Here is a 21808-nt window from a genome sequence, read left to right on the forward strand (position 1 = left end):
TTACGCTGAACTGATCTATCCATATATGTTTTAGTTATTGATGGATTTATATTTGAAATTTTACTTTTCAAATTTTACATGTATTTAAAATTTTTTTGCTTAAATAGTTTAAAAAAAATTGAATGATAAAGAGAAATGAACTCAAATTTAAAACAAAAATAAAAAAATAAAAATGATAATTTTATTTATTTTTAATTGATAAAAGATAAAAAAAGATAGAAGAGATATGAAAATAATAATAGTGAAAATATGAAAAGAATAATATATTTAAAATGATTAAAATGTAGAGAGGATTTGAAATTACAAAAAAATTATAATTTCAAATGGATTTAGATTTAAATTGAATGCTTATTACTCCAAACATGTCATTAAATTTTTTATAATCCTTAACTATTGGTTCAAATTAAAAAAAAAATAGGTAGGAAATAATATTAAAAAAATAAATTAGAAAGATAGAATCAAAGAATACTAAGTTTTAATTAAAATTGTCAATTAAGGCCGATCCAACTCTAAAGGGCCAAGGTCTAAACAAGCTAATCCTATTATGTCATATTATACTTTAAGACTTCATTTTGGTTAGTGTTAACTTCTAGAAGTTCATGTTATTTTATCACATTTTCCTTAGATTCTAATTCATTTTGGTTCAATTGTATATGTTTTTATTGCCCAAATTAGGAAAATATGCATTTTGTTTTGGGCTTGTGTTTTTTGCTTTAATTTGATATTTTTCGCCTAATTTCATGTTATTTTGATTAGAAGCATTTCTGGAGCTTTGTGGATGTTTTTGGAAGGCTTTTGGATGAAGAAATCAAGAGCAAAATGAATGATTTTTGTTAGCTGTAAAAACAATGCAAAACTGCCAAAGTCGTCTCAAAGTCGTGACTTTCGTTCGCGACTTTCACCGCTGTCAGAAAAACGCTGCGTTTCATTTATCAGAAATTAGTTGGCTAGGATACATATAAGCTGAGAGCTCGACTCAAAACGCATTCTTCAGACTTTTAGACACATTTGGAGCTTGGTTGTGCTAGGGTTTGGTCATTGGAAGAGTTGGGATCAAGAGATTGAAGCTTTGAAGACATTTGGAGCTCATTTTCTTCGGTTTTTCTATTCCTCTTCCCTTTCCTCTCTTGTAATCTGAAATGGGTCCACTTATTTTGTATATTTGTAGCTTGTGGATGATTATGAGTAGCTAAACCCTTTGTTCTAGAATTATTTGGAACCCTTGTATGGATTAACACCATATTTCTCCTCTCTTTTTGTGATTAATGATATATATGTGTTTATTTTACTCTTTCCTTAATACTTCTACTTGATTGGCCACCATTTAGATGTTGGGTTCACTTAATTGATGCTTGAGAGGGCTAGGTTGAGTGTAGAACTTGGGTAAAATTGTGTAAGAACTTGATATTTGCATGTTGAATGAATGGTTTTGCTAGTAAGATAGAGATATACTTGCTAACCTTGCATAGCCACATTAGGGTTGGTGTTTAAAATTAAGTTTTATTAATTGTAATAAGAGATTGGGCAATTAATTTAACCAAACACTTGTTCATGACTTGAGAGAGCTTGTCCAAGTATTTTTAGAACCCTAGGTTAGCACTTATTTTCATTAAAAACATTTATGAGAGGAGGTAATTTTGGTGTTATGAAATGCAAGGGGCACAATTAATCCTAGGTCCTAAATTGTGTTAGAAGTTTGTGAATCACTCACTTTTCTTTATTTTCTAGTATTAGCTTCATAAGCAAAATCATTTTCACCTAAATTTGTGTAGCTCAACTTGATCGAATTTACTTAGTCTTTTGCTTGATTATAGTTTTTAAACAAATCTTCGAGGGAACGATACTTTACTCATTTTATATTACTTGCTACGACCCGTGCACTTACGGTGAGCAACAGTTAGCCCAATCTCTGTAATATACCAATTTTTTTTTTAAATAATTTAACTCAACCATAATTGGGTTACAGCCACCCAACACGTTTTATATCAATAATTTCAATATAAAAATATTTTATAATTGGCTTCAACTTGCACAATACAACATTTCAGCTAAATTTTTACCTCCTACATGCTATTAGGTTAAATCACATTTGTCCATCCTTATATTCCCAACAAATAAACTAAATCACATTTGTCCATCCTTATACTCTCAACAAGTAAAATAACTAATTTAGTCAATTTTCAAAACAAGCCAGTTATTTGGCCTCATAATCATACCATTTTAAACAATTCAAAATAAACTAAATATTAAAATTACAGTCATTCAAAGTGTACCAAAAATAGAAATAGTTTGAAAGGCATGATTACATTTATATATTTATATAATTGTCAATAAATAAAAAACCCTAATATTGGCAATATAAAACATTATAAATCATACATCAAATACCCAAAAGAAACAGTGGATCTATGCCACTAAGCCTCTGGGACTCCTTCACGTGTCACTCGTGGCTCTCCTCCTGAAAATTGTTAACCACATAATGAGACTCAAAAGTCCCAGTAACCAAAGCCAATTTATGATAGTGTATATAAACAGTTAAGTGTTTGCTTACTGAGTGAAAATTAAAAATAATATAATTCCAACAAATATAAGAAATATTACAATACACACAAACAACCATCCTTATATCCCTCCATTAATCTAGAGCCGTAACCCTCACTCGATGCTAAATTACCTGACCAAAGGTAGATTAGCTCGAGCCCTTACAAGCCACTTATTGAGCTCCAATAGGGGCGTACCACGTGGCACATAAATAGAACAACAATAGCAAGTCTCCCAACACCTCCCATAATAATTAAACAAATTTATAATAATATTGCACAATTATACAATATTATAAAATTCATAATTTTCTCAACAATCACCTAATTAACATGAAGTAACACTAATCACAAATTAAAAGCATAGTTACCTCATGGCTTTTTTAATAAATTATTCTTTACAAATTTCTCTCCCACCACAATTTTCACCAACAACACAATCTACAAATAACATATTATTTATAAATATTAGTTTCAATTATTGAAACTAATAAAATAATTTTAATAATAGAATTAAAAATATAACATAATTTTTAATCTCAATCTTAATACAAATCTAGAGTTAATACTATTAAGTAAAATTTTTAACTCCTCTTTTACTCATCAATAAACATTAATAATCTAAAAATTAACTTCTAAACTAATTTTTATTATCAAATTTTTTTTATTTTATAAATTCACACATAAAATACCAAAAAAATTAAAAATTGAATCTCTAGCTTAGAATCATAATCCTATAACCATAATAATTCATTTCTCATCTCAAATAATTATTTAAACCTCAATAAATCAACATATATTTTCAGATTTAATAAAAATCTAGTCTAGAATTTGATCCATAAGTCACAAATTCAAAGATCATCAACAAATTTATACTCTAGAATATTTATTATACTACTAACAACCTCAAAAACTATGTTTATTCAACATATATTCATTCCTCTTCCAAATCCTAAATTTTCTACCACCATAAAATCAAAAACCAAAGAAGAAGGATGATTAAGAACATTTTTTAAAACACATACTTAGTCTTAAAAAGCTTAAAATCACACCCTAAATATCTTATTAAAAACTCTTACCTTAAAACCCAACACTGACGAACTTGGCTTACAGACGCTCTCTCTGCTCGCACATAAAAGAGAAAGGAAATGAAGAAAAATGAGAAAAGAATGGTGATTTTTTAAAAAAAATGAATGTGGGTCCCACGTCTTTTTTTATTACTTTCTTTTTTCCTCTCTCTTCTTTCCTTTTTTTTTATTTTATATGTAATCATGCACTGAAAGCCACCGTTCCTCGTCCTCCTTTTCTTTTCTTTTTTTATTAATCTCCCTCTCTTCCTCTCTCTCATACATTTTTATTTTCTTTTTTTTTTACCTACACCTACACAGTACACATAGCCATGAAAAATTCGCTCCCCACCCTTCATATATATATATATATATATATTAATTTCTATATATATATATATATATTACATTTCTTAATCTCTCTTTCTATTATATTTCTCTCTTTTTTTTCCTAATAATAATAATAATAACAATTTTTTTAAAAAAATCTTAACTTAAAATTATATCTTAAGTTAGATTTAATAATCATCTCCTACTAATTTGCTTACTTCTAAATATTTTTTTAAAAATTTTTATTAACCCAAATTAACTATTAAAATTTAAATTGGGATGTTACAATCCCAACTCTCAAGGCTTTTTTTTTGTATTTCTCAATTTACAAATTTTAAAAAATATATTTAAAATCTCAAAAAAGTCATCACACATAATATTAAGTGAAAAAAACAACATCGATAATAATTATACTTTACTAGCATTATTAACTAAATATTGATAATTTTCATTATTATCAACATTAATATAATTTCATCATTCTTTTTGTGTAGTCTCATCAGTGGCAAAGATATTATACTCTTGATATAACCTCATTTTTCATTTTTGTAAAATGAGGTTAGGATTTTAGAATTAATGTAATGTAATATTTAATTGTTTTAATATTAAAATTTTAAAAAGGTTAAAAGGATTTAAAATGGTTGGTTCTAACCCTAAATGGCTGGCTCTTTTATTTTAAAGATCAAAAATACTAATCCTTTTAATTTTAAATTATCATTTTACATTTTAAAATAGTAACTCGATTCTAAATTTTTTAAACTAAAGAGCCCTAGTTAGTAGCTCTAATTTTGATAGTTTTTCCTCATCTCTTTTCACAAATTTATTTTATTATTTATCTAAGAGTTTTCACTTTTAATATGTTTTATAAATATATTTTTTTATTTTTTATTTTTCTTTCCATTGTTGACCTGTTTATTTTTCTATAAGCAAATTTTTCCATAATTTTAAAAAATTAAAATTATTTATTCTTTTAAAATATTTAAAAATATAAAATATTTTTAATTTTTTTAAATATAATCATTATTTTTTAATTACTTTATTGATTAAATTATTTTATATTTATTATAAAATAAAATATCATATTAAACAAGAATAGATGTAGAAAAAATAAAATTAATTTAAAAATAAAAAATTATTTTATTTGTGAATAAAATTTAATTAAAAATATTTTATAGTTTTAAATGTAAGAAATATGTTGTAATGGTTTTTTAACTTTTTGCCTATTAAATATTAAATATTAAATATTCATGCTAAAGCAGCCTCGCCCTTCCGCGACTGCGACTAACAAGAAGAGGCCTCTTGAGCTGCTGATTTTCTTACACACCGGTCTTCTCTTTGATCTGTTCATAGTCGAGAAAAGTGCAGGAGCCGTGCCGAAGCAAGCTTAAATGTCAACGTTCGTCGATGTTACAGAGGAGCAACGGGCACCTCTTCTCCCTTCCTATAGCAACTCCATTGATCAAACTGAAGACGGTATCGTTCCTTTTGCATCAGCTAAACCAACGGCAACAGTCGCTGCTCCCAATCAACGCCTTGCTTCTCTCGACGTCTTCCGGGGCCTAACTATTGCGGTTGGTCATCCGTTTCGAAATCATTTCCTCTTTTATCTGTATCGTTGGCTGTTAATTGCGCGAATTTCTTTCCTGTCCGAATTAATGGAGGTGATATTATAAGTTTGTATATCTGTATGGATTTGGCAAACATCTTATACCTTGTATTGCTCGATAGCTGAAGGGGAACCCAAAGCAATTCCCCCCACTCCCGGGTGGGACTGCCAGCAAGCAACAGGGCAACTAGCGATTTTACTGTATTAGTAAAGAAACTGCGGGAGCAGCGTTGTTACAATCGCATTTTATTGTCTTTATCGATTCGCAAAATTTCGCAATTTGATTAGCTGTTTTTTTTTTTAAAAAAAAATTGGGGTTATGTGTTATCCTCTAATATACTTCAATTATGCAGTTGATGATTTTAGTTGATGACGCGGGAAAAGCCTTCCCATCCATCAACCATTCTCCATGGTTTGGAGTGACACTCGCGGATTTCGTAATGCCGTTTTTCCTCTTTGTGGTCGGCGTCTCAGCCGGCCTTGTATTCAAGGTAGGAATTTCCTTGTTTCTTCTGGCTCCTCTGTCCTCAAACGTGTCTTCTTTATTCCTCTTTCTCTTTTCGCCTTGTTTTAAATGCAAAATGCGGAAAGACTACGAGTTCTTTCCTTCTCCTAATTGCTTAAGTGAAGAACATAAAGAGTGGAACTGCTCCCAAGCCAATAGGTCAACGTAAATTGGTAGTGAACCACGTGTTTGAACTTTGAAGTTATAAGGGGTCATTGATTAAAGGCTCCTTGCCCGTCACTAGCTATCCAAATGCCATATTGATGTTATACTGTCGTCCATTAGCTTGCTCCCCTCCTGCCCTTAGCTCAGTTAATTGGATTGTTTAAGAGATAGCATAAAGCCCGCGGGGGCACCGAAGGAAAGGTACAAAACTGCTAGTCTGAACCCCACCTCACTCGTCACTGTCGGTCTTTCCCTAACGCGCCATGATTTCATCAGGTGGTTTATCTCCAAAACTCGCTTCTGCTTAAAAATCAAAATGATGAAAAAAGGGTGATTGATTGGGCATGCTTGCATTGCTTGCCTGGCCTGCCTCTAATTAAGTAAACAGAATGGTGGTACAACAACAACAAGCGGCTAACTGAATGGTATAAATGAAGGCATACTGAATGGTATAAATGAAGATAAAAGGGCAGATATCAGTATTTATAAGTTATTGGCAAAACGGGGGGAAGCTTTTATAGATTTCATTTCATTTCATTTCATTTCTCTTTCTTGTTTTCCCCCTGAATTTGGCTATAGACTATAGGTATTCTTTCCTCTTAAGTATTTCACCATGGACTTTTCAGGAGGGCATATGGTTGGTTAAGCAAGCATGAAGTCCCTTCTGTTACTTTTTTCCTCCGTAAAACTCTTTGTTCAAAACACTGGTACTTAAGGCTTGACAAGCTTAAATGTTTTGATTTATAATAGTTGTAGGTGATCGTTTGGACATTGTACAGTGGCTTTCTTATATTAATGCAGATTATCAGACAGTTCGAATCTGAATTTTAAATAATAAACCATTCTCTTGACCTTTTGTGCAATCTTTCAGAAAGTCTCTAGCAAACCTGATGCTACTAAAAAAGTGATACTGAGGACAATTAAGCTTTTCCTTTTGGGGTTGTTGCTACAAGGTTTGCTTTCTTGCCCTCTTACTTTTCCATTGGTTTTTGCAAACTGCTGAAATCTGAGAAACTCAAAGTTCCTTGCATTATTTTGATCTTCTTTGCGTTCATATAAATTAAATCCTTGTTTTGTTAGCTTTTCATTATTTAACCGGTGCTTGATTGGCCAAAAAGAAAAGAACCTTTACCTTGTGCTATAGGCAAGTGGATGATGTGGCTATACTTGGAATTGATGCTTGTTATGGTGATGTTTGTTTCTGAATCTTATTCATAGGTGGATATTTCCATGGGCGTGGCAGTCTAACATATGGAGTCGACATGGGCAAGATACGCTGGCTTGGTGTACTTCAGGTAGCTGTGTGCCTGTGGCTAATGAAGTAGTTATTCTTCATTGTTTTCCAATTTATTAATTTTTTTCTTCATGTATAACTTAATAGGTCTAGTGTTGCTATTGTTCACAGTAACTTCCTTATGTTGTGCCTTAGACTTCAGTGATTACTGTTTGCTAGTTTTGCTTGATGAAATCTGATAAGACCCCATCACTTGTCACTGTCAAAGCTCACAAAAGGAAACATAAAAGAATGGCAAAAGGGCAGAAAAGATGGGACTATTGGTTTGAAAGAAAATACTATGGGTAAGGACCAATTGAGGCAGAAAAGTAGGGGAGTGAAAATAGGTAGTGTTTTGGTAGGGACAATCCACTTTTTGGCTCTTTAAATCTGTATGTTTGTGCAGAAGGAAGGTGTGGAGTATTTTGGAAAATGGTGGTCAAGTGAGGAGAGTTTTGGCCTCTCGAAAGCTAGATTGGGGGTGGAGAAGAATATCTTTGTTCATCATTTTATCTTTCTATTTTTGTATCTTGCTGAGTGGCTTGTGTTTGCTTCATCCTTCGATCTTTCTGCTTGGTGGGTGTTGTGAGTGAGTGAGTGGCTTATGTCTTGTGATTCTGTTCTGTGGGTGCATTTTGTTCTGTTTCTTTGTAGCTGTAATTTAAGTGTATGAGCTTGTGAGAGAGATGAGATTAGCTTGAATCATTATTTCTCTTGTAATCCAATTTAGATATCCAGTAACAGTATTTTCAGTCACATTTGAAGTGCATTTTCTGGTTTTTGCTTGTTTTAAGCTTGTTAGAATAGAGGGTCCTATCAAAATCTTTTAATTTCTGGACCAATTGGCACATTATGGTCGTTATCAATGATGCTACAGCCAATTCATGGTGCTTTGTGATGAAGAAGCGTTGCACTGATAGTTCACTATTTCAGGATGATTGATGCAATTAGTAGAACTCATTATAATTTATTATTTTCTTACAAGTTACCTGTCGACCTACTGATGGATCGCCTGCTGCTTAAGCTTTATACATACATATCTTTTTTCTCCTTTTTATGCGTTACTGACCTGTGAATTTCTGAATTTGTTTTCATAATACTCAGAGGATATCGATTGGATACTTCTTGGTCTCGATATCAGAGATATGGTTAGTAAACCATAACATCTTGGTTGACTCACCAGCAGCTTTTATGAGGAAATACTCCATCCAGTGGTTAGTTAACTTTCCTGCTATTTAATACTTCAATTTGACTGAACATGCAATTTGAAAAAATGTCAGTTGAAGGGAATTAATTTAAATTTTGTGTTGATTATTACTTGAAAAATGTCTATCATGTTTTGCTGTCATTTTTCATGGTTTAAAAGCTTACATTGTTGTGGACAGGGGTTGTTTTGAATCAATTCTGATGATTTGACATATAACTATGATGCAGAATCTATCTTAAGTTGTTGGTCCTGAATTGCAAATTGAAACATATTTTGTGTTATTTGGTTAAATGAACATGTGAATGGTGAAACGTATTTTTAGATAAAACTTGCTAAATTAAGATATGTATGGATGCCAAACAGGTGCTGATTTATCATGAACTCTTACTGTGGATGCTAAACATATTCTTGGATAATGGATACTAAACTTCTGTAGGCAACAAATTTTTTTTCATTGACAATATTGCTGGTTCTAACTTTCTGTTTCTTTGTGCAGGATGTTTTCTATTTTACTGTGCTCTGTTTACCTATGCTTGCTATACCTCCTCTATGTTCCAAATTGGACGTCTGAACTCTCTGACATGCATTTGCCTGATCATATATTAGTTACTCAAACTGTGAGTTGGCTTGAATTTCTCATTCTGTGCCATTAAACGCTGAGAAAAATGTTCATAGTTAACTAATTCACTATTTATGAATGATGTTAGTTGAAACCTTAAATTCTTAAAAATATTCATATCTTTCCATTTATACCCTCATTAAATACCCTATATAAGAGCCTTGATAATAGTGATTAAAATTTCAATGCTTGAGTTTTTCAAAGAGAGTAATAAATAAAGTAGGGGTATAATTGGAAAAATAAATATAAAAGTTATCCAATGCCTTCTATTTTAGACCAAGTAAGGTTTCTAAAAGATACCTTATATTGTGATTTGGAGGGAGTATGAGTTTATATATTGATTTTCAAGTGGAACTGACTTTACTCACAATACTCTTTGCCAGGTTCACTGTGGTGTGAGGGGCAGTCTTGAACCTCCTTGCAATGCAGCAGGCTACATCGATAGATTAATTCTTGGTGAACATCACATGTATCAACGTCCAGTGTATAGAAGAACAAAGGTTATTCTTATGAAAATTGCTTTCTGGAATGCACTAGCTATCTGACTTCATTAGCTCCTTTACTCATTTCATCAACTAATTGGCATACTTTTTATTTCAGGAGTGCAGTGTTAATTCGCCTGACTATGGACCACTGCCACATGATTCACCTGGTTGGTGCCTAGCTCCATTTGACCCAGAGGGTATTTTGAGGTTGAATAACTTATTTGGTTATTTTTTGCTCTTTTGCCATCCAGAAAGCGACAGTCTGAACTGTATGAAGTGATAATATAAAGGTTGTAATCATCATTCAGTATGAAGGTTGTAAAAAGTATTACTGATTTTAAAAAAATTTTGTTAATTACTCCAGCTCATTGATGGCTGCCATTACATGTTTTGTGGGATTACATTTTGGGCACATACTGGTACTTTTTCAGGTGCGAATTTATAAATCTTTTAGGATGTCTCAGTACCCTGTCTTGATACCTGTCTAATAGTATGGTAGTAGATATGATATCTGCCTTGTATTTATCTTGATGATATCAACTACTTTTTTTTTTTGTCTCTAGGGTCACAGAGAGAGAGTATTTCTTTGGTCCACATTTTTCTTCCCTCTATTACTAACAGGATACATTATGGAGATTTTAGGTACTCTCAAAAGTTTCCTTCCTAAAGATGCATCTTATCCTCTAATTAACGGCTGTAAGACTTTTTCAGGAATTCCTTTATCTAAAGCACTGTACACATTAAGCTACATGTGTGTCACCGCAGGAGCATCAGGCTTGATCTTAACAATTGTTTATTACATTGTAAGTTCATCATTCTGTTTGGTACATAGTGATAATTTACGAGTAACCAAAACAAATAATCAATTACTGATAATAACTTCATGTCGAGCAAGATCTCCCTGGGGCTCAGTCGAAGCCTGAGCACGATTGCAAAAATAGTAAATTAGATTTTGGATATAGTGTAATGGAAGAATTAGAGCTGCATATTTAACTATCTGTTAATAGTTTATATTAGGGTTGCATATTGAATCACGAGGGAGGCCTTAAAATTGTCTGACGATATCCTTGAATAACTTTATACATCCTTTGAGTGATGTGATGAGAAAATATTGGGTTTGAATCTGGCAAAAAGAAGCTGATTTTCTGTCTAGTTACTATGAAATATTTTTTTGCTCTGTAGCACAAGTTTACATGACATATATAGCATGTTGATTTTGCTGTTTATTATTATATGAGTGAAGCGCTGAAATTGCTGCCAAATATTAATTTCTCTGCAACTCTGCCGAGGCACATTTTTTTGGCAGGTTGACATGAAACGATTTAGAAAGCCTACAGTTGTACTTCAATGGATGGGTATGAATGCTCTTATTGTATATGCATTAGCTGCTTGTGACATTTTCCCGGCAGCTATCCAGGGTTTCTATTGGCGTACTCCAGAAAATAATTTGGTATTGTTGCTTTCTGTTCCTATAAGCTAGTAGTTCTTTTGGTGTTAATTTTAATTAAATTTTATCTCCGGGAAGCTTTGTCGTTCTTTAACTGTACCATTGAAATATAGAACTGCAAATGATACAAAGTTAAGACCAATGTCCTATGGGGTGTTTATCAGAGATAAAAGTGGAATTTTTTTTTTTTTCAAAAAAAATGAAAGCTGCAAATTGGGAAGGGAAATATTTAGTTGTCGCAGGACAGGTGCATTTCCGTTTCCATTATTTTTCAAGGTTTTTCGTTTGGGGTTGGGGTGGCATTGTTACTTTGAAGAGTTTCACATGAATGATTGTTAGCTTCTCTTTAACTCGGTTTATTTGTTATGCAGGTTGACGGCACGGAAGCTTTTTTACAGATCATATTCCATTCCGAAAAGTGGGGTACGCTGGTCTTTGTAGTGGTTGAGATATTATTCTGGGGTCTATGTTCCGGTTTGCTTCACAAGAAAGGCATATATATAAAATTGTAAAGATGATGGCATGTATATATATACTTTCTTGTAGATATCTTACTAGGAATTAACATTATATTTCAATATCCACGCTACAATCGTGTATGATCTGAGTCTGAGCTGTACATAATCTTGGTGACATTCGTGGATCCTCTTTAGGCCTTTCGATCCTCCTGGGAGTTGTCTTTGTCAACTTTCTTGACGAATCTAGTATGTGTTAAAGATTTAACGATTACAAAAAGTGTGTTAATTAGAATAAGATTCTCTCGTTTTTCTAAAGTCAAGATGGTTCATTACAGTTGTTATAAGGGAGCTTGGGCAGATGAATCGCACGTCTTTTACTGGCAATGGCAATGCTGATGCCATTCCATTCTTCACGGTGAGGACGCGAGTAACCAAACTTGGTTATAGAGCTCGTTTGGTTCATCCGTTCACGGAATATTTTTATGGGAAAGAGAATCGAGAATTGATGGAATGAGGTCAGTATGTGAAGTAAGAGGAAGGAAGGAATATTTGTATTTGGTTGGATTATAATACCTTTTGATATAACAAATATATTAAAACACTTGCTATTAATTATTGCAAGTATTAACAGGATTCCTTTGCGCGGAGATGAAACTAAAAGGGGTGATTCCGGTGCGCGTCCGTCCCCGAGGGCTGTGGCTGCAATTGAAAGGTCATACGAACGAAGATGAAGGGTGGAACTGTACCAGTTTGAACTTTATTTGAAGGCAGAAAGAAAGACAAGGGGCCCGCCCTATAAGTAATTCATAATGAGCGTACGATTGTCTTGAGCCTTCTTACAAATCACATGAATTCCGGATTGGGTCTTCTCAACCTCCACGCTTCCCCACCATCCCTCTCCAAATCCATTCCCAAGATTTGTAACCTCCATTGCCTCGGCCCTCCCTCTATTTCTAACAACGAGCACAAACACATCACCAGAGTTTTTCAACTTGTGCATCACATCATTCATTGTCTTAGTAAGAAGGCCAGCAACAGTACTGCGAAGCTAAATAAAAGCATTAAAGCACCCAACAGCTAGCGTATTATATTGACCTCGAGCCCTCTTTCTTTTCTTTCCAATTAAAATGGAAGCTTATCTCTTCGCATAGAATGATAGGTCTAGCTGCTTCATCATTTGCGTGCGTTATTATGGTACAACTTCCCTACTTTGAAGGTCCATCAAGGCTTCGTGTGGGCCATCCTTGGGGATTTTGCAATCTTTCTAATCCTTGCGCCTTCAATGATTCAATTTTGTGTTTGACCACACTCGCGTGCAAATGCAATTTGAAATGAATCATAGTTTGCACGTATTAATGTGTGTTTGGAAATCAAGATGTTTACGAACAATGTGAGAGCAGCTTTGCCTTGAAGGTTGCGAAATCACGCTCTCAACCAGGAATCAAACACACGATTAAACTAGATTATCAAGCAAAAGAACATGATCAGAATTAGAATACGAACTGCTTTATCAATTAATTTATACAAGTGAAATAAGTTAATTATAATTAATAGATGATCATCAGTTATGCAATGAGTTACATTCCCTCTGACGAATATAATCTGTATTTTGGCAGAACCTTGATACCAATATATGACCATATCCCTCGCGAGATACGAGTCATGCGACCCTGGCTTTGTTGGTCAGAATTTCAATAGAGCAAAAGAAGCACGATGGTAATTATGACTCTAAGCCAGATGATAAGAATAAGAACAAAACAAGAACTGTCATATTCGTGGGCAGACAAGAGATTCGGCTGCTGCCTTATTGTTGAGAAGCTTGACAACTCCACACACACACACACACACACAACGCACAAACAAAACTACGTAAAGTTTCCGGAAAATTACCATCATTTTTCATTAGATTTTTAACAGTGACCAAAACGTCAAAGTAAGTTATAAATCATGTCAGTGCCCCTGAATTATGTTGAAACCATAAAGAAAATAAAGCATTGTTTTGGAGGATGAGGTGGAATGGGGTTGGAGAGAAGAGTTCAATGAAGGAAGCTTTTGAAAAGTAAAATGCGTAAGAAAAGACGGAGCTCAGGAAACAAGATGGGGGTGGGACATTTGCTGTACTTGGATGTCCCGAGCATTCATGAACAAAGCAAAATACAAAATTCAAGATAACTTATGATATCTGGGAGATTTCATATATACTACTAGATCTAGGGTAGCACTTTTGAATGATACCACCCTGTGGAAAAAGAAAAGAGCAGATACACGCATGAAATTGAAGATGCACTCTATATATAGCGGGGCCAATGCTCCACCATACGCTACTGCTACACCATACTAGTTAGTAGTAAACTCAACTGACCTAAGATTTGACACCATTTCAGAGGTGGGGGCTCATTATATTTCTCCAAATTCCCAAAGTACGTACAATCCCACATGGCCTCAAATCATTCACCTACGGTTTGACGCCATTTGAACCCCTTCCCCCAAACAAAACGCCATCACTTCCAGTACAAGCACACCTAATTATTAATTCTGTCCAAGATATCGGATACCCCTGATGATCACTTTTATAAACTAAACAAGGTATATATGTTGTTGGAGACAACTAGTGACTGCAGAAAGATATGGAGAAAGAGTAGCAATGTTAAGATTTATTATTACACATTCTGGAGAAAAGCAAGCGTCGATGAAGATAGGTAGGGTACGGAGACACAGTCATCATCGTCCAAACCTCGTTGAAGGGCTGAGAATGCGAGCTGAACATGCGTGTCTTAGTGGCTGACACCCATCTTATCTCGTCCTTGTTTACTTAATTAATATATACCTTTACATTCCCACGTACAACCACGTGTCGCCCTTTCCACAACACTTCCTTTCGTTGCTCTATGCCCTTTCCTATAACTGGCCCTCCATTTGCGTGTGCTATACTTATGTTTCTGTTAGCGCCTTTTTCATCTCCTCACCGTTTCTTTATTCTTGTTGCTATAAGCTTTCACGTGCTTCTTTTGCTCTCATTATCTAGACATTCCATGTTGGCGAGTGCGCGCGCCAAAAGGTCATTCTCGTCACAGTGATTCTATATCAAAACCCACAAGACGACGGAAAAGAATATATGCCTGTATCTTATCTATTTATATAGCTTATATTGAATAAAGCTGCACCAATTGATACTTCTCAACTAGTAGTTCGGCTATCGTAGTCGCATATTATTATATATACGCTGAACTGAGGCAATTTATATGGTGTAGTGCTTACAATTCGCTTGACCACTAGTGAGAGCTGTTCAATCAAGCTTTCTACCACCGTTTATCACATGCTGTCTCTACCAGACTACCACTCTATCAATTCTTAACCAGACCAAACTTCATACATGCATTGACATATATGTTCTCCACCTCATCCTCTGCAGCTGCAAATACAGCTCCTGTGATATATGTCTCTCATGGAGGAGCTGGACCCGCCGGAACTGGGAATTGAAGTCTGTAACCTTTGCCTCAATCCACCGAGAACAAACCAGCTTGATTAATGTTCTAAAGTCTATCCCGAGTAATTTGGTCCAAGCATGTGATTATAGCAAGGACTGGTAGAGAAATTGATGAGTTCAATGAATGCGCCCGCGACAGAGCGACCCCATCGATATGGACGCAGAGATGAATCCTACTGAAACAAGAACAGGACAAAGTTAAGCACATCTATAGGTCTTGTTTTACTGTCAATGATTTAGAAATAAAGCTATTCCATTTAAAAAAAAAAATCAACGACTAGAAGGCACTCCACCCCTTGATTAATTGTATCACTGTAGGTTCAGTGGCTGTGTGTCAGTGTGTGGCTGGCTCGGTTGGCTACTGTGGGTCAGGGTATGATCCCTTCTACTTCTATATATACTTAAAATAATCAACACAATATAGTCCCAAGTAGTAATAGTAATTAGATCTAGCAAAAAAGACTTAATGCTTAAATAAAAGGAAAACAATCAATTAGACCCCAATTTACTCAAATTTAGTCCAATGATATAGGATACCATATAGTTTTATAAAAAAATAAACAGAGACAGTACAGGTACTGTAACAACTAAAACACCCGTGAGGTTGCTTGGTACATCCTGGTCAGCATGGTTGGTGTTTCTGTCATCTGACACCTTCGCCAATCCAGTTTCTTTAGTTCAGCGATTAATAATAACCATTATAATTATTGTTATTATTATTGTTTTTTTACCAAAAGTGTTGGGATTAATTAACTCCATGGCACATGATTACATAGATGATAGACATGCGAGCATATTCATGTATTGTACGTGATAACCGTATTGGACACAAAAGTCATTCACGTGTTTGGTTCAAAATTCAAAGGAAAAATGTATCGTTCTCTGACGCCAGCCAGCAAGCAACTTTATCTCACTTGTTGATCGTTGATTGGTTACCCGATCCAAGGTATATAGCAAAAGAATAAAACAAAGTAAATGGAGACAGCTTTTGAGGTCCCGACCTTCAATATATCTCCAGCTTTGCAATTCCAATTCTCGCCAATCACATCGCATTATGTATTATATTTATTTTGTTACCGTTAACAAAAACAAGTGAGAACTCAAGTCACCAAAAACGAAAAAGGCCAGAGCTTCCAACTACGAGAGTCACGTTAACGTTTGACCTCACTTGTATGGGCACACAAAGTGACAGGGCAAAGTATTGCAGAGTAATTACATGTGTGCGTGGTGACTGTGTCTTATCTCCGTAGAGATAAATAATCCCAAACTGGTCTATAAAAGGGCATCATCTTGGGCTTTCCAAGTGCATGTGCAGCGGCAGCCAGGTACAGAATCATGTCTGATCATAATCGCCGTGCAGCAGAAGCACCAAAACTATTCGGTTTCCCACTGACAGAACAGGAAGAATCTGGAGAAAGGAGAGATCATGAAGTGGAAGATGACAGGAAATTCAGGTGCCATTATTGCCGGAAAGCATTCACAAACTCTCAGGCATTAGGAGGTCACCAGAACGCTCACAAGAGAGAGCGGCAGCGAGCCAGGCGTTTCCACGGCCACTCCGATCACCGGCGCTTCTTCACACCCTCCAAGCATCAACCTCCACGCCTGTTCTTCCCATCCACTCCCATTTTGATTCCTTCGCCTTATACCACTTCTTCCACCACTAGGTTTCCTTTTCAACTCCAATCATCGCCTTCTCATCATGTTGCTACGCTGCCACAGAGGGATGTGGGTGTTAATGTTGACGTCCATCTGAAGTTGTCTCTCTCGGATTAGCAATTCCTCCTCGTTTTCATTCTGAATGCGCAATTCTGTTTTCCAGCAGTAAGATACACTGCCAATGTATGCCGCATCTCTATCTTTATATAACCGTTTAGTTTCAAGGATTACGCATTGGTGATGAATATGTGGAGTTTATGAATCAATTGCGAGATCCGACTCTGTCTCTCGCGTCATGCAAATGCATAATGCATCCCCTTGTTCCCCTCGTTGACGCCGTATAAAAGGGTCACATATTTCAACAGGTAGAATGCCAGTGTTTTGCGTGTCATCATGGGTCATAGCCAAAAAGTGTAGGAACAATAATCTCTCGTACTTTTTTGCTCCACTTTTAGATTTTTACGCCCGGTACCTTCCAGCGCGGTCTCTTCACAATTGATAAAAGCTTTCTACTCACACATGAACTTCAGATCGCAAAACAAGCATTCATAACACTGTGACTCTGTGAGTTACAAGTTTGAACCGGCTTTCAGCTTTAGATCTAACGAACTTAAAATATCACAACACACTCCTTTGCAAAGGCCAAAATTTTGTTTCTTTAATCATAGTTAAAAAGAATCTAGCTCGTATAGCTCCTTCTTCCTCCTCCAAGCAGTGAGTCCCTTGATCTTAATTAGTTCAATTAATTATATTTCAAGTGACTCTTAGGTGGCTGCTCAAGTCTCGTTCCTTTATTTGATATCTGTTTTTTGTTTTGAATGAAAACTGGATCAAATATAGTCACACAGATAAGTCCAAATACAAACTAAGTAAAACAAATAAAACCTATAACCTTTCAGCATTCAATACCTCCCAATTGGAGAGGCATTGGATGATCAAGGGACCCAGTTTGGCAAAAAGTGTATAAGATTGACTAAGACTGAGACTGAGCTTAAATATCAGCAGAAACAATAGCAATGTTGTAGATTGACGAAAAAGATCTCGATTCCGTTTCCAGCTCAGGTGTGGTGGCCAAGTAGTCGAGCTTCAACGCTGTGGAGGGGAAGGCTCATCAGTACAAGGTCAAGTCGTAGCTACCTTCAACGAAATACCAAAACGAATCTAGCCTGCAGCCATATCATTCGCCAGTCAGGATTGTGCCACGTCGCACATTTTTCTCATTCTCTGTATTTGGCTATTTGATCATGCTCACGTGGTCACATTTGCAACAAAGTAGACTGTTGTACGTGTTTACAGCTAGCAGTCCGTGATGTAGCATAAAATGACATTTGAGGACGTTTAAAGTCCTCAATTACACTTCAATTATACAGTATTGTCGGCGAGCATTTCTTTACTTACACTTAAAAATTGAAAATTCTGATATTTTTAAAAAGGACTGAGGTGTTTCAATTTTTTAGTTGTTCTTGGCTTCTTGCACACTGTGACCGCTAAACAAAAAAAATCAAATGTTGGTTGGAAATTTTAGAGATTTAGTCGAAAAACGTAATCAGATGTAAATTCTGAAGACATGATGGAAGAAAAGCTAGAATGGAACGCTTGTGTTGGACTGAGATGGTTGTATTAATTTATGCGCAGGGAAGCTAATCAATCTGCGGGTTCTTTAGCTAGGAATGGAATTCTCATTCTTTGAAGTTTGAACTCGTCACCTTGTATCTTCAACTCTCATCCACTGTTCTGTTCTGTCTGTGTGTGGAAGGGTGATAGAGCATGAATGTGCCCTACACTATTGTAGCCTCTCTCTTGTTACACGGATCAACGTCAATATATAAATGCAAGATAACGAAAATGATAATACTCTGTAAACAAGTAATTTAAATTGAAGTTTCAATTCTTATATACTTTCATTAAAAAATATAAGATATTTTTTGAGAAGTTAGATATTAAAAAATATAAGACATTTTGTTTTTCGAGGTGTAATTATTATTATTTTTTAAAATATTCCTATTAATAATAAATTTATGTTTATTATAGGATGTTTAATAAAAATAAATATAAAAATATATTGTTAATTTTAAAAGTAAATAACTATCTTATTACAGAAGTAAATAACTATCTTATTACAGGGCAAAATTTAATTAATTTTTTTTATATTTTTTAAGGGAGTATATAATAACTTAAGTAAGATATTCCTATTCCTTTTCTTTGCCACCAATGTCTCAAGAGAGAGAACAATGTACATTTGTTGTTTGCACGCCTACTCTGCTCTTCCTACTGAAAAAAAGAGTGACCAAAGATAATAGAAAATAACAGAGACATTTACGCGTACCCGAAGAGGCGGTTCATGTTATGGGCCTCCATGCGTTTAGTGCCAAGGTTTGAACCAACGATATCTGATGTTTACATAACCCACTTGTTCGTTTTTCCCTTGGCCCACCACTTAGAAACATGTTCTCAATTTGCAGCGTTAAAAAGAAATTTCAGCATTTAATTAGTATTTTCGCGCGCATCACTTTTTTTTTGGTAGAAACAAGGTTACTTCAATAACAAGATTTAATCCCACAATTTTATAAGTTACGAACTTATAACGGGTCATATCATCACCAACTAAATTAACTTTTGTTGGTTTCCAATTTTTTTTGCTACTCATATCTTATTATAAGTAATAATGTTTAAGATATTATTAAACATTAAATATTGACTTATGTAAGAATTTGAACTTTTTGTATTATGATAGGCTAGCATCCTCTATTAAATTTAACCCAATTGATTAATTCATGTTTTCACGGGCATAACCTAATTCTTAAATCGAGCTAAATTCCAATTGAGCAGGACAAATACGATATTAATTAACTGATAAGTGAAAATGAACTAGATTCGAGATGACAGATTACGAGACTGTATGGTTGACACCTTAACTGTATCGTTGACACCTAAACCCCGGTGACTTCAGCGTGACATCATATCATAGCTGCGACTTAGAACTTACACCGAATCAAATCGAATCCAGAAAATAAGAGCAGAAAAGACACACTACAGAGCCCGTTCTGCTTCACGGGCCACGCCTGCGACACTATCTCCCTTCCGACATCAGTGTTTTGTTCCATATTAAAGAAACAATGAGTTAAAACAAAAAAGAAAAAGAAAACAGATATTTAATCTCTCCATTCCAGATTCAATACAGAGATATATATCATTCTTACAACTCCACGCTGCCGCCCACATCTCCATTATTTCTTCAGTAACACAACGTAGATCGATCACGCAGATATTTAAAATATACGACCGAAAACTGTATCCATGAGGAACCCGCGCCGACCAGAAAAAAACGAAACAAGGAAAAGACAGATCAACGCTATGACTATAAATAAGTGCGCATATATAATTAGGTGCGGAATATGAAATAATAATATAGTTTAGAAGACAGATCCTCTGGAACCCTGCATGCATGCGGTGTAGGTAATTTGAGGAGGTTAATACGGAGGCATGCATACATGCATGGACGCACATGGTCCGTCAGCGTAGAGATCTCTAGTTTACGGAATGTTTGCCCTGTAACCTCATTTCGTTGTAGAAATTAGCAATGAACTCCTCAGCCTTGGCATCAATCATTCGATCTCCGTCCCCATCTTCAGACACAGCATCGCTCTCTTCCGGCGCCTCCTTCTCCTGCTCGCCTTGCACCATCTCATCCAGGCCCACCGCCGACGAGTACGGTGTTCCGGAGTTAGACTGAGAGCTCCCGGCCGTCGGAGAGAACAAGGCTTCCTCGCTGAACTCGGTGCGAGCCGGGGACGGGTGGGTGAGCGGGGCCGGCAGGGGCCGCTTTGCCTCCGGTTCCGCCACCTGCTGAAGCTGCAAGTGCAAAGGTCTGACGGAACCCACCAGTTTCCTCCACAGGCTCTTGGAATCGGAGGGAGTGGAGCCTTTGGATTTACCGGAACCGCTGGTCATCAAAAAGAGGGCGACCTTGATGAAATACAAGGGGCCACGCCTCTTCTTGGGAGGCTTGGGGCAGGGCTTGGGCTCGTCGTGATGATGATGAGGCCGGTCCAGGGCGGTGACGGGGACGGAAGCTTCGGAAGGCTTGCTCTGCTCCATTAATAATGGACGGGGGAGCGAGCGATCGGAGGTGAGATATCGATATCCCACCCTGCAAGGGGCAGGGCAGAATCGAGAGGGATGACTCTCGAAACAATGTCAGGCGAGCAAATATAACTTTGTGGCTCCTTGCTTCATTATTAAAATTATGTATTTATACGGAGGGAGCCAGGTCAGCAAACTATGGGTGGTTCCCATTGGGAGTGGTGGATTGTATTAAAAATGGGAGGCAGTTATCACTGGAATTACCGAATTAATGCCCTAGCAATGGATGTGCATAGTCATGAAATGGTTTGAGGCAGAGGATTCGGAAAAGATTCACGTTTCATTTGCCGCGTCTCTCTCTCTCTCTCTCTCTCTCTCTGAATTGGTCTTCTGTTACGTTGACTCCAAATCCAATATACGATAAAGATTCCTTGCGCTTATTAGATTAATTAGGAGGCTACGTTGAGGGATGTTATTCTTAGCATTCAAATTGATCAGTGTACGTGTCGAGTCTGGCGTCAAAACATGCGTCAACCTTCCTCTATGCACGCTGGCTTCGATTTGGATCTATCAGCCCCCTACCCCAATTTCCATTATGATTTCCAGGAATGACCACACATCGGATAGATACAGCCCACCAAGAATTTTAATATGCATGGAAACACCTCAAGATGGTCGTGAATCGGATGGATCAGGAATATACATGTAGCTATATATGGGTGCGGAAAAAGTTCGTTGCTTGGTGCTCCATATATCCGCGCGCGAAGCAGATGTATTCTCTCCACGCAATTACACGCAAAGAAGTTGACCCTGCTTCTTCATTGCACATTCAACACTTTTCTCCCATATGTGTAAACTGGCCACGCGAATGGAGACA

At 35.8% G+C, this 21808-nt stretch overlaps 3 protein-coding genes across 3 annotated transcripts; 2 read left to right on the forward strand and 1 right to left on the reverse strand.

Annotated features, from left to right (window-relative positions):
* Nucleotides 1-5213: 5213 nt before the first annotated feature.
* Nucleotides 5214-11997, forward strand: LOC129285295 (uncharacterized). Its single transcript, XM_054920924.1, has 13 exons — nucleotides 5214-5508; nucleotides 5897-6034; nucleotides 7085-7166; nucleotides 7432-7508; nucleotides 8591-8700; nucleotides 9190-9310; nucleotides 9696-9812; nucleotides 9913-10004; nucleotides 10162-10228; nucleotides 10361-10439; nucleotides 10509-10600; nucleotides 11104-11247; nucleotides 11616-11997. The coding sequence occupies exons 1-13, from the start codon at nucleotides 5326-5328 to the stop codon at nucleotides 11754-11756; spliced, it is 1443 nt and encodes a 480-aa protein (XP_054776899.1). The 5' UTR covers nucleotides 5214-5325; the 3' UTR covers nucleotides 11757-11997.
* Nucleotides 11998-16311: 4314 nt separating this feature from the next.
* On the forward strand, nucleotides 16312-17078 carry LOC129309051 (zinc finger protein GIS-like). The gene has a single exon (XM_054950779.1). The coding sequence runs from the start codon at nucleotides 16525-16527 to the stop codon at nucleotides 16963-16965; it is 441 nt and encodes a 146-aa protein (XP_054806754.1). The 5' UTR covers nucleotides 16312-16524; the 3' UTR covers nucleotides 16966-17078.
* A 2907-nt stretch (nucleotides 17079-19985) lies between these two features.
* On the reverse strand, nucleotides 19986-21058 carry LOC129305724 (uncharacterized). The gene has a single exon (XM_054945753.1). It carries the CDS (start codon nucleotides 20944-20946, stop codon nucleotides 20377-20379), a length of 570 nt encoding a protein of 189 aa, XP_054801728.1. The 5' UTR covers nucleotides 20947-21058; the 3' UTR covers nucleotides 19986-20376.
* Between the last annotated feature and the right edge of the window lie 750 nt (nucleotides 21059-21808).

Source organism: Prosopis cineraria, unplaced genomic scaffold (genome assembly GCF_029017545.1).
Source record: "Prosopis cineraria cultivar Desert tree isolate PC_DT_omini unplaced genomic scaffold, ASM2901754v1 PC1, whole genome shotgun sequence".
In the NCBI taxonomy this organism is placed as follows: domain Eukaryota; kingdom Viridiplantae; phylum Streptophyta; class Magnoliopsida; order Fabales; family Fabaceae; genus Prosopis; species Prosopis cineraria.

Coding starts and splice junctions, on each gene's coding strand:
- LOC129305724 (XM_054945753.1), bottom strand. CDS start 20,946: ATGGAGCAGAGCAAGCCTTCCGAAGCTTCCGTCCCCGTCACCGCCCTG.
- LOC129285295 (XM_054920924.1), top strand. CDS start 5,326: ATGTCAACGTTCGTCGATGTTACAGAGGAGCAACGGGCACCTCTTCTC. Junction 5,509..5,896: donor TCCGGGGCCTAACTATTGCG/GTTGGTCATCCG, acceptor TCAATTATGCAG/TTGATGATTTTAGTTGATGA. Junction 9,311..9,695: donor ATATATTAGTTACTCAAACT/GTGAGTTGGCTT, acceptor ACTCTTTGCCAG/GTTCACTGTGGTGTGAGGGG.
- LOC129309051 (XM_054950779.1), top strand. CDS start 16,525: ATGTCTGATCATAATCGCCGTGCAGCAGAAGCACCAAAACTATTCGGT.